The following is a 13,097-nucleotide window of genomic DNA, read 5'->3' as shown; positions in this document are numbered from 1 at the left end:
ATCCCGACCCACAGCCCCCTGCTGTCCCCACCCTGGGCTCCTCCCACAGCTCTGCCAGTGCCCCTCAATCCCGACCCGCAGCCCCCTGCTGTCCCCGCCCTGAGCTCCCCTGGGGCTGTATCACAGACAGGCCTTCTGTGCCTAGGCCCACCCTGCAGTGATCAATGGGGCCAGGGCTGAATGGAGCCCAGCGAGTGAGCTCCTCCTTCCCTCTCCCTCAAGGGGGGGTCTCCCCAGGGCAGGGCCCAGGCCCGTGGACGGGGGGCAGGGTGTGGGGGAAGCTCTCCCTGCGTATGCCCTGTGCAGAGCCAGCGTTGGTGTGTAGGGGCCTGTTGCAGCCACCAGTGGGATGGATCTGGGCGGGGGTATTTTACCATCCAGCAGGAGGTGCTGGGCTACCTGCTTTGCGGCTGGCCTCTGGCCCCTTGTGCCGGCGCTGGGAGTCACTGGTGATAATGCAGTAGGTGGAGGGGGGTGACCCAGCCCTCCAGCAGGTCGGAGGGGGACCCCGACCCGGATCCCACAAGGGTGCAGGCTCATGCTGCCGTCACCAGCCTGCTGCGTCCCCCTGACGTTTTTCTTTGTCGCCGGTAACGCAGAGCAAGTCCGAGCCGCGGGCCCCACCGCCAGTGCCGCGCCCTTCCCGGCGCCCACGGGCCGTACCCAGGCGGGCACGGCCCGAGACGCCCAGCCCGCCCCTGGCGCCGGGGACCCACGCTCCACCTTACGCGTGGCTGTAAACACTCAGGGTAAGAGGGGACGTGCTCGCGCGGAGCTGCACGACGGGCTGTCACCAGCACCATTAACTCAAGCCCCGGGGCTGTGGCGGCTGCGGTTCCCCAGAGCGAGGATTAACCCGCAGGAGCATGGCACCTGTTTGCAAGCGCAGAATAACCAGCTCTCTCCCTTTCAGTGGTGTTCGGTGGTGGGGCGGGCACAGGGGGCAGCTTCTCTGCAGTGCATAACCCCTGGTGTGCAAGGAGAGGGACAGGATCGGGAGGCCAGGGGGTGTGTATGAGAGCGGTGTGGGGCCGGATTCAGGGCCCATCTAGCCCAGTGTCTCATCACTGGATGCTGCAGAAGGGGCGGTGAATGCCACCGCAGGTGGGGATGCTGCTGGACCCGGGTGGGGATTAGGTGATGCAGCAGGTTTTTCATCAGAAACTGATACTTTTTGCAAGTTTGCGCAGGCCGTTCTCCGGGCCAGGCTGGTATTTCACTTGCTGGGGGAGAGAAATACAGAGAGAGAGAGAGAGAGAGAGCCTCCCGCCCCAGAGGAGCCAATTGCCCGGTGCCCACCGCTGTCACCTGGCACGGGGAGATCTATGGTCAAGTCCCTGCTCTGAACCTAGGTCTCCCGCATTGCAGGTGACAGCCCCGATCCCTGAGCTGCTGGCTCTTCTAGGGAGGGGCGATGCCGCTCTCGCTGGCCGGGTTTTCATGAAGAATGGCAAAAGGGCGCGAGGTTAGCCCCAGGCCACACGGGTTGTTCTGAAAATTGTCATGGGTTAGGAGAGAGGGTTCCCGCCCGGCTATAGTGCTCTGTGTGTGAGAAAGAGAGAGAGCTGTGTGCACGGGGGGACGTGTGCACAGGGTGCTCTGTGTGTGCGTGTGTGTCAGTGGCAGGTGTGCGCACGTGTGGTGAGCAGTGTGTACGTGTGTGTATCACGGAGCGGCTCATCCTTAGCTCGTCTCCCCTCGTTCCCCCGGCCATACGCAGCAGAGCCAGTGTCGTGATGGGGAAACAGGCCCAAAGAGGGGCCGGGACTTGCCCAGGGTCCCAGAGGGAATCAGTAGCAGAGCCAGTCCCACACCCTGTCCCCAGCACGAGTAGGACTCCTGGGTTCCGTTCCAGGCACTGGGTGGGAGGTGGTTAGAACAGGAATCTGCCCGGTGTCCCTGCTGCAGTCAGTGGCCTCGCTGCCCCAGTGTCCTGCCCTCTGCCGCTGAACTCAGAGCGAGCGCTTGGCACTTGCCGCTGCTCCCTTAGTGCCAACAGGGAAGGAGCCATCAGGATTCGGGTACTGGGGAGTTGTGCTGCACAGACAGATCCGCAGCTGGAAAAGACTGGGGTAGCTCCTCTGAAGTCCTGTCCCCCCTCTCCCTCTAGGCATTGGGCTGCACCTCCCCCGCAGAGCAGAGCCCAGGAGTCCTGACACCCTCTCTATCCACTAACCCAACACAGGGACTCAGAGCAGAACCCAGGAGTCCTGACACCCGCTCTAACCACTAACCCAACACAGGGACCCAGAGCAGAACCCAGGAGTCCTGACACCCGCTCTAACCACTAACCCAACACAGGGACCCAGAGCAGAACCCAGGAGTCCTGACACCCGCTCTAACCACTAACCCAACACAGGGACCCAGAGCAGAACCCAGGAGTCCTGCGTCCACTCTAACCACTAACCCAACACAGGGACCCAGAGCAGAACCCAGGAGTCCTGACACCCGCTCTAACCACTGACCCAACACAGGGACTCAGAGCAGAACCCAGGAGTCCTGACACTCGCTCTAACCACTAACCCAACACAGGGACCCAGAGCAGAACCCAGGAGTCCTGACACCCGCTCTAACCACTAACCCAACACAGGGACCCAGAGCAGAACCCAGGAGTCCTGACACCCGCTCTAACCACTAACCCAACACAGGGACCCAGAGCAGAACCCAGGGTCCTGACACCCACTCTAACCACTGACCCAACACAGGGACCCAGAGCAGAACCCAGGAGTCCTGACACCCGCTCTAACCACTGACCCAACACAGGGACCCAGAGCAGAACCCAGGAGTCCTGACACCCGCTCTAACCACTGACCCAACACAGAGACCCAGAGCAGAACCCAGGAGTCCTGACTTGAAGACGGTGGAACTCTGATGCCTTCTCCCACCTGAGGCTTGAGGTACGACAGGCTCCAGCGCTGTCAGTCCATCCCTTCTGCAGAATTCACATGCCGAAATGAGCCCAACCCTTTGGAGAGGGAAGACACGGATGCCCTTTGCCTGGGAGACAGCTGAAGGGCCAGAGCCGAAATGGCTTTTAAAAGCCAAGCTGATTGGGGCATTAGGACTAATGTCTGTTTAAAAAACCCAGCCGGACACACAAGCTATAAAAACAAAGCCAGTCAGCGAGGCGGCGCTGCTCCTGGCAGGAGGGAAGGTGAGAAAATAACGGTCAAATTGCAGCGAGCGCTCAGAAGCGGGCTCTGGAGTGAGCGGAAATGGGTTGCGAAAAGCAGCCAGATTATCTCCCCCTCCGCCGCAGATGAAAGGCTTGTCTGGCCTTACCCAGTCAGCACTGGCACCAGGATGGGCAGGGGGGAAGGCCACAGATCCCTGGCAGCTCCGAGCCCTGGGTAGTCACCGACCCAGCAGGGTACTGGAGGATCAGAGGGGATGATTTCAGGGGAACCTCCCCCACCTCCCAGAAAAAACGGCTCATCACACCCCCCTCTTATATATACTGCCTGGAAAATCAGTGGTGGAGTTGCAAGCTAATGGTTAGCGCGCAGGACTGGGATGCAGGACTCCTGGGTTCTTTTGGCTCTGGGAGGGGAGTGTTCGCTAGTGGTTAGAGCTGATAAATGGTAGTCACGAGTCCTGGCATCTGTTCCCGGCTTGCAGGCAGGCAGTGGTGTCTAGTGGTTAGAGCAGAAGGGGCTGGGAGTTGGGACTCCTGGGTTCCAGTCTTGGTTCTGGGAGAGGAGTATGGTCTAGTGGTTAGAGCAGGGGGCGGGGAGCCAGGACACCTGGATTCTCTTGCTGACAGCTGCGAAGGGCTTGGCTGTATGAGAAAGTTATACCAGTATGAGATAAGGTGAGAATTTAAACCACTAGAGAGATACCAGGATAACCTCCGCGAGAACCCTGTATCTCTTTTAGGCTTGGCATATATCACTTTGGACAGGGATTATACTAAGCCAGAAAAAAAGCCCCTCGTCCTGGGATAAAACATCCCCCCCGTGGGTTATACCTAGCACGGTTTGAATTCACACCTGGTCTACATGTAAAATGCAGGTCGACATAGCTGTATCGCTCAGGGGTGTGAAAAATCTGCAGTCCTCCGCTCCGCGGCTGTACCAGCTTAAACCCCGGCCTAGACATGGCTAGGTCGATGGACGGATGCGTCAGTCGGCTGCCTACCGCTGCTCAGGGAAGTGGTGTTCCTACAGCAACGGAGAAACCCCGTCTCCCACTGGAGGAAGCGTCCATACTACGGTGCTACAGCGCCATCCGTCGTGTGGACGAGCCCTCCCCGGGATAACGTTCCCATGTGAACAAGCCCCGACCCAGTGTGTGGCCTGGCCACTGCCTCCCTCTGCAGTCCCAGAGATTATGGGTCCAAAATGGGTCCCTCTGCACCTTCGCTTCCCCAGCCATCCAGTGAGGGAAATGGGCCGAATCCATCCCGGGTGTAAGCCATGGGCCGAGCGGAGAGCTGACTGTGACCCTGGACGCCTCTCCCTCGCAGGGCACCTGTGCGGCTGAATTCGTGTGAGCAGGGGCTGGCAGGGCCAGAGCAGTGGGGTGAGCAGTTCTGCGTGGGCACGGCATCTGATCCCTGCTAAATCAGCGGGGCGGGAGCCCTGAGGGGGGTGCCCCAGGCTATTGTCGCTGATGTGACCTTTGAACCAGGTCCTCAGTCAAGGACCAGCTGTTGTCACTGCTCCCAGAGCCGGCGAATAGAGCAGCTCCTGGGGAGCCTTCCCCAGCGCGAGGCCTGGCCCCAACTTCTGCAGCAAAAGGAGGAGGGTGTTTGGTGCCATTCCAGGGCGACTGAGCAGAGCCCAGTGTTGTTAATAACCAAAACCTCTCAAAGCCTCTGAGAGTGACTTTACCGCTACAGCTCTTTTTACTTCAGCCCCCTCTGACATGCAGCTGCCTCTGGGGTGGAACACAGCAGCTCTTTATATAGGGCTCACTCACTCACCACTAGCATGCAGCCACCTCTGGGGTGGAACGCAGCAGCAGTTTAACAGCCACACAGACCAAGCTGGGATGCAGAAGAGAACCTGCAGGGGTAGGGTAGAAGGGAACTACGTAGGTTAGCGTTCAGGCTGGAGAGGGGGGTTAACCCCCTGACACTAACTGAAAGTGCCTCAGGATCGTCACCAGCCACAAGGGGTTACGCCTCCCCTGAAATACCATAGCTCCCTGGGACACCGGGGTCAGCACCCCCCTTGTATCCACCAGGCTCTTGGCCGGGGGTGGGTCTCCCCTCCAAGCACCGACCTCCCTAGCCCTGCGGAGCCGGGACCCCAGTGCAAGGCAGCTCAGCTCCCTGCAGCCTGTGTCAGCCCCTGCCCTCCAGATGAGCCAGCGACTTTCCATCAGCAGCACGTTCCGCCGCCTTGCCTCCATTGCCCAGGGTTACTCATTGCTCTGCCTTGAGCCGTAACGGACGAGAGATAGAGACGGGCGCCGAGCCCTCCCATCACCCTTCTGCTAAATGCGGGTGCCCCAGAGCCCTTCGCCTGCCCCCCACACGCCTCACTGCAGCATGGGGTTTATCGGGAGGGGTGAGCTTAGCCAGCCTGATGCCCAGACTGTAACGTCCAGTCCACCGACCCAGCCACGCAGCCCCAGTGGCTCAGTTCCTGCCATCCCGGCAGCTTCCCCCGTAAGCCGTGCCGGGACAGACTCCGCGGTGCAGATGGGCAGCTCCGGCTCTCCTGCCCCGGGAAATAAATCAGAGCTGGAAATGGCAGGTCCCAGGGCAGACCGGGGTGCCTCAGACCGCAGCCTTGGAAAGCCAAGAGTGCCTAAGGTAACAACAGTCTTCCCCCCACCCCACCCCTGTACCTCTCCCTGAGGCTGGACGTGTCCATGGGGTCAGATTCTCAGCTGGGTTGAGCGGGCGTCGCTCCATTGGAGTCAATGGGCCAGATCCTCAGCTTATGCAGCACGGTTGACGCCGATGGAGCGACGCCCATTTACACCAGCCGAGGATCTGACCCCTCGTGGCACGGGGAGACGAGCTTGGCCCCATACCGCTTGCCACCGGCGGGCTGGGGAGATGCTTGCAACACTCATAAAAAAGCATCTTGTGCTTGTAAAATCCACTCTCCCAGCTGCTGGCCTGAACTTCTGAACAGCCAAAGGAGGGGTTCAGCCCTCAGGGGAATTTGAAAGCACAGGGTCCCTTGAACTTTGGCTGAATAACAGATCGGTTCTGCACAGACGCGGATTTCCTGCGTCATTCGTCAAGCTCCCATTTTTAACAAAATGAAGAAGGTCCCTGTGTCCAGCAGTCCTGCCCCTTGCTCCCCACGGCGAAACGCAGCGGATTAAAGGGATCCGCTGTCTTTTCTTGAAAGGCCTCGCACGGCTTGGCTTTTGTGAAGCGAGCAGCACCCGGCCAGGGCAGGAGGGAGGGCAGTGAAAGCAGTGGAGGGGGCTATCATAAACTGGGAGCTGCAGCTGTGGTAAGAGCACTTAACATGCGCCCCCGCAGCGACCCAGCTCAGTTAACAACTGTGACCCCTTGTGTTTAAGCACAGAGGAAACGGTAAAATAAAATCCCCTAAAATGGAAGGCATTGGAGCGGCAGGGTTCCTAGGTACCAGTGGGTTAAAGGGGTTGTGGGGTAGATTGTGGACCGGTTCCAGCCTGTGATGTGGCGCTTTGGTGTTTTCCCAGCCAGGGAGCAAATTCCTGCTGGATGGAGCTAAAAAACAACCCAAAAAAAAAGGGAAAAGAAATCCAGTTCTCTTCCAGCCTTCTCCCCTTCCCCCTCGTCTGGGATTTTTAAGATTTATGCCTCAGCGCAGCAGAAAGGCTGATTTCAGCAGGGGCTGGGTTGGGGGGTTTAACTCCCAAAAGCTCGGGTGCAAAGGAGCTGTTTTGATGGCTTCGCTCTGGGGAGACGTTTGCCTTTGGCAGATGCCGGACTGACCCAGTTCCAGTCCCCCTTCCCTCCCGGCTGCTCGGATAAAAGAACTACAGATGTCCAACTCTCCCGGCCCCAGTAGAAAGAAATGGCCCGTTTCCATGGATACTTTATTACCCCCTCTTTTTTTTAATGGAAAAAATCGTTTTTTCCCTTGACTCACAGGATTTTGTACCCGGTCACAATAATCAGCCCCCTCCCGTCTCTTTCATTTCTCGCGCCGTACTTGAAAAATTCAAGGCATGAATGGGAAGACGGTGCCTTTTTTCCTGACCCCTGTGGCTAACAGAAAATGGCAATGGTCTGGCCGAGCTGTGGGAGATCATGCACACCCACATGACTTAGTGTCGCGATCCCCCCACGGTTCATCTGAACCCTGCCGGAGCTCGGGAGGAGGAGTCAGGACACCTGGGTTCTATTCCAGGCTTTGCGGTGTAGGGGATTGGCGGTCGGGACCCTGGAGTTCTGTGCATGGCACTGAGGGGAAGTGTTTCCTAGCTGTAAGAGCAAGGGAATGAAAGCCAGGACTCCTGGGTTCTTTTCCTGGCTTTGGGAGGACATGGGGCCTCGTGGTTAGTGTGGGGGTCTGGAATCCAGGACTCCTGGGTTCCACTGGAGGATATTGGGTCTGGCAGTTAGAGCCAGGGAGGAACAGAGGATATTTTTAGGAGACAGAAACCGGGATCATGGCCCTTTGTTCTCTTGGTCGACTGATCAGCTGTTGGGTGAGCATGAGTACTCAGGTAGGGGGCCCCCGATCCTGTGTCATGCGCCAGCCCCTCCTCGTGGGCATCTTCCCCCAGCGCCGCCATTGCTGCTGCATGGAACGCGTTGCTTGCCGCTGTCACCCGCACGTGCTTTACTGCCACGGTCAGCTGACCAGCTCCCCCTGCAGCTTCAGTTCCCCAGTGGCACACATGCTTCTCGTGTGATTACTAACTGCACGGAGTGTGATTAGTCCCTTGGGGCTGGGGCGGGCTGGGCAGGGCGCGTGTGTCCGGGCAGCCTGCCGCTTCTGTGCCATCAGCCTGGCCTGCGCAGAGCCCATGGTGTCTTGTGCCGTTTCAGGACAGACCTGTGCTCATCACATGCCCTTTGGGATAACTGCAAAAGCCGCTGACCCCCATGGCCCCAGCTGGGTCCCTGGGCTCTGTTCCCCTACTGCCTTCCCATGGGACTGTCCGGGGTGGGTCAGGACGGGGCTCCGGCTAGCCGCAATCTCCTCTTGCCCCGTGGCTGGGACCAGCTGCATCAGAGGAAGCTGCCAGGATCCTGCAGCGATGGGAGAACCTGCCCCCAGGGAATGCTCCCTCCTGACCCCAGGACTGGTGGCTGGATTATGCTCTGCAGCTTGAGGGTTTCTCCTGCCTCTGAGTCCTGAACCCCTCCCTTCCCTACACCCGTCGTCCCAGCAGGACCCACTTGGGTCTCTTCACAAGCTGCAGGGATGGGATGGCCCAGTGGCTGCTCCACCAGTCAAATCCCCCAGGTCCCTCCCTGCTGCCCCACTGGCCATCTCCCTTCGCTACCCGAAACCCGCAGAAAGAGCTAAATCAGCAAAGACCCACGGGGGCCACACAGCCAGCCTGGGGCTCAGGGCAAGTTACACAAAGCGGCCCAACCCAAAGGCCTTGGGAGCCAGTGGACAAACTATGGACAAACACTCTCCATACCCCCTCTATCTTTCTATCTATCTATCTATCTATCCATCCCAATACACCCCCTCTATCTATCTATCTATCCCTATACACCCCATCTATCTATCTATCTATCTATCCCCATACACCCCCTCTATCTATCTATCTACACCCCCTCTATCTATCTATCTATCTATCCCTATACACCCCCTCTATCTATCTATCTATCCCCATACACCCCATCTATCTATCTATCCCCATACACCCCCTCTATCTATCTATCTACACCCCCTCTATCTATCTATCCCCATACACCCCCTCTATCTATCTATCCCCATACACCCCATCTATCTATCTATCCCTATACACCCCCTATCTATCCCTATACACCCCCTCTATCTATCTATCTATCTACCCCCTCTATCTATCCCCACACACCCCATCTCTCTAGCCCACACACACACACACACCCTCTAGCTAATCTCTTTTCTCTCTCTTTTTCTGTCCCCTAATCTCCTTGCCTCTTTTATCTCCATGTCTTTCTTGGGGCCCAATGGTGACCCCCCTCCTCAGTGCCCCTTGTTGGCTGATAGCCAGTGGGAGTGGAGTGGGGGGGAGTCGCTCTCCGTGTTCATGTTTCCTGCTCTCTTTTTTCTCTAGTTTTCCATTCCTCTGTCTGGTCTTTGTCTCTCTCTCTCTCTCTCTCTCTGTGCTGCCAGCTTTCACAATTAGCCATCAGGCAGCCTGATTGCTTTCCCTGCCACTCTGCGCTTTAGGCCACTCGTCGCTCTCTGCAGCCGCCTGCCTTCTGGCTGCCTTGGGCTCGGCTGCTCCATTCCCTGTTCGGAGCGCGCAGCTTTGAAATTAATCAGCTCCCCCCGTACGGTGCCATTAGAATAATGCCTCAGCGGCTTGCAAAGGGGAGGAAAAGAATAAAGGAGCAGAAACAGCTGCAGCGGCCCGGCTAACGGGATGATTGAATTTCAAGGGCTTTTCCCACAGGAAGCTGACACATTGCTGTCCCTAACTGGGTAAACTGGTGAGGACCCATCACCCCAACCTCCAGCAGAAGCCACTTGGGTTCTTCAGGCCTCCCCCCGCTGCTGTTTTTCACCTTCTCTCAGCAGTATTTCTGCCCCCACCAGAGGCAGGGACTGGCCAGCATCCCCCAAGATTTCCATCCATATTGTTTGTGAGCCCAAAGTTCAAAGCAACATCCAAGACGTGGCTCAACAGCCAAAACTTTAGCCGAGCGCAAGGTTTTGGCGAATCCAGGGGGAACTGGGTGAAATTATCTGGCCTGTGGCCACATGGGAGGCCCAGCTGCGTGATCTAATGGTCCCTTCTGCTCTTAACACCTCTGAATCTGGGACCTTCAGATGCTCATCTGAACCCACAGCCTGAATCTCCTCTTCATGACATCACTGTGACTCTGTTGACGTTAAAGAAGTTGCTCCCAAATGAGGCCTTCAGGTGGTCTTCTTCGCTTGCCCATCGCTAGAAATAATAACCCGCTCCTTCCCACAACCCGGGCACCCTTGAAGTTTCACACTGGCTCCGAAGAGCTGGCATAGCTTTCCATGCAGGACAGCAGCCACTGGGCCAGATTTCACCCCTGGGCAAAATCAAAGGAGTTATTTCAGGCAGGAATCTTCCATGTTGCACCTTCATTGACTCCATGTTGGCCACCCGATTCCATTCCCCATCTCATGTCATTGCCCCTTTCTGCAGTCCCAGAGATTATTCAGCAGGGGCACAAATTCGGGGATTTCCTTGGCTCGTCCCTATTTCATTCTGAACAGAAAACAAGCGAGAAAAGACGCCGTGAGCTAAAGTCTCCGGCCTCTCCAAAATGGGCCCTGACCTGGGAAGGGTATTTTACTCAGCTCCAGCCCACGAAAAGGACATCCCTGCCTCAGCCAATTCTTCTGAGACTCTTGAGGATGTTGATGGATCGATGGATTAACCTCCCGTCTAACTCTCTCGTTGTGTTTCTAGGTGTGCGGCAGGAATCCGAAGGCAAAGACGGCTCCAAGAGCGTCCATTTCACCTTCCTCATCGGCTGCGTCTTTGTGGCGTTCGTCCTTGGGGCTTTCTTTTCCGGTTTGTTCGTCTCCTGCTACTGCAGCCACGTGTTCCAGAAGACCAAGCACGTCAGCAAGGACCCTGAGAGCACGATCCAGCGCCCCCTGTCCCTGCGGAGCTTGGCTAAGATGAACGGGCTGCTGGACAACCCGTCCAAGGATGGGCTGACGGAAGCCTCCTCTCCGAAACTGTACACCACGCTGCTGCCCAGTGAGAAGGAGCCGCACAACGGAACGGCCAAGGCCGGCGTGAAGGAGCACCCGGAGCTGTCCGGTTTGCCCACGCCGGAGTCCACCCCGGAGCTGCCCATGAAGAACATGAAGGCCATCAGGAACCAATGGGAGAAGAACCAGAACTGCAACAACGCCAAGGAGTCGCAAGGCAAGGGCCACCTGTTCCCCGGCCCCGTCTCCGGCACCCAGGTCTTCCAGTTCCCCGGCGCCATGGTGCTGCCTAGCAACCTCCAGGGCTACGACCCGTCGCTGGCCGGCTACCCGGATGAAAAGAAGATCCCCAACGCGGAGCGGGTGCTGGTGCGCCACTCCCAGTGCTACCTGCCCAAAGGGGTGGAGGTGACGACGTTGGAGGAGCTGCTGAAACACCTCCACGAGGCTAGTGGCTCCCCGAAGAAGCTGCTGAGCCATCAGCCGGCCATCGGCCCCCACGCGGCCATGTCCTTCGCCAACAGGGTGCAGCCCAAGATCCCGGACACCGAGAGCGCCCCCTATTACAGCTCCTCCACCCTCCCCAGGGACAGCTTGCCCCGGAGGCTGGACGTTCCCCCCGACGGCACGCCGCAGTCCTGCCTGGAGAAGCAGCCGCCGCCCAGGCACCCGGCGCAGAGGCACTCGCTGTGCTCGGCGCAGAAGCTGATGAACCTAGCGGTGGGCGGGGGGCTGATCTCCCGGCAGCACAGCCTGAGCCAGGCAGTCCGGCAGCACCCGCCCCCCGCGCTCCTGACTCGTATGCACTCCACGGGCACCCAGGTGCCCCTCGAAGGGCACGGCGTCTTCCAGAGCTCGCTGCCCAGGCCCGGCGGCATCAAGAGATCGGCCTCCATGAAGCCCGACGTGCCCCCCAAGCTGCTCTTCATGCCCTCGTCCCCCATCAAGCCGGCCACCCAGTTCAAGTACTGACCCCGCCAGCATGAGCCGGGGGGGCACTGCTTGCCGGCGCCCCCGTCCACGGCTCCGGGGTGGGGGAGGGAAGAACAATCGGCAGCGGCTGGGCAAAAGGCCCTGCCCTCTGCCCCCTGGATTTGTAGTTTTGCATCTAAAAGAGCATTTTTTTTTAACATGCATCCAGCGCACGTCCCCTCCTAACGCCCGAGCTTCGAGACCATGGGGCGGGCGTCGAACATGTCCCCCAGGCCCCCTGCCACCACATCCACCCCCCCATAAAAAGCTGCAGGGGCCACGTTGTCAACCAGCCGCCTCCTTTCCTGCTCGGCCTGTTGCGATTTGCAGGGAGGCAGGGCCGGTGGAGCCCTGAGAGACGCGAGCGCCTCCTGGCCCTCGCCTGCGGCTTGTCAGCGCCCGAGGGAAGGGAAGTCGGGCCAGCCCGCCACACCACAGCTGCATTTTGCTTCCAAACGACTCCAGTAACCAGCCGGGGCGGGAAGAAAAGGGGATCGTGCCTCAGTTTCTGCCTCGTCCTGCCTCCCCCCAGCTCCATTTAAGCCCCCAGTAACCTGCCGCTCACTGGTTTTATTTATTAGATGAAACTGATTTAAACGCAACGGCCCCGTTGTAGCATCGGCCCGTGCTGGAGCCAGAGGTTTGACACCCAGCGGCGTCACTGCAGCCAGGCAGATTTCGGAGCCCCCCCGAGGCAGGTGAAAGCATCGGCCTGGGACAGCCCATCGTGGAGCAAAAATCAATTTTGGGGTGAAGATCAGAGCGCTCCCAACCCGGCCAGCGACGTGACAGGATTGCAGAGGGCTGGGGAGCCTCAGACAGATGGCCCTACGAGCCTTGTGGAATATATATATATAAATACTGTACATAGCTATAAATATATATATATATATATATATATTTCAAGGTAACTTCACATAAGAGAAGTCAAATTTATCCTACCGTGTAGGAGAGCGAACTGTGCACAAGCCAATGGTGCTGCAGCCATGGACATGCGGTGTCGGGACAGACACAGCCCGTGTTGATGCCTGAATTATATAATCTCGTCATGCCCCAAATGTTGGGTTGTTTTTTGTATGTGGGTGGACAGGGTCAATTACCCTCAAATGAGCTTTGTACCAGAGCGTTTAAAAAAACAACAACAAAGGAGTGGCACCGGCAGAGAGCTCCAGTGTTCGGGCTGAGTCTGATCATCAGGATAAGTGCTGGAGGAGGGGGGAGAATTCTCCACTGGGCTACGGGTCTGATCCATCTCATTCCCCCCTTCACTGGGGTACGGGTCTGATCCATCTCATTCCCCCCTTCACTGGGGTACGGGTCTGATCCATCTCATTCCCCCTCCCATTGAGGTACGGG

The 13,097-nt window shown here is 58.2% G+C and overlaps 1 protein-coding gene across 2 annotated transcripts in view; it reads left to right on the top strand.

Moving 5' to 3' along the window:
- SEMA6C (semaphorin 6C) overlaps window positions 1-12,867 on the top strand; it is a 34,887-nt gene extending 22,020 nt beyond the window's left edge. The window contains exons 16-17 of one of the 2 annotated variants that reach the window (XM_044990948.1): window positions 600-749; window positions 10,519-12,867. In XM_044990948.1, the coding sequence (XP_044846883.1) occupies window positions 600-749; window positions 10,519-11,741 (1,373 nt within the window). In that variant the 3' untranslated portion in view covers window positions 11,742-12,867. The remainder of the gene's footprint in view (window positions 1-599; window positions 750-10,518) is intronic. The other variant, XM_044990949.1, reaches the window with a different exon arrangement.
- Window positions 12,868-13,097: the final 230 nt, after the last annotated feature.

Source organism: Mauremys mutica, chromosome 17, assembly GCF_020497125.1.
Source record: "Mauremys mutica isolate MM-2020 ecotype Southern chromosome 17, ASM2049712v1, whole genome shotgun sequence".
Classification (NCBI taxonomy): Eukaryota; Metazoa; Chordata; order Testudines; family Geoemydidae; genus Mauremys; species Mauremys mutica.
This window is presented reverse-complemented; position numbering and strand designations above follow the sequence as displayed.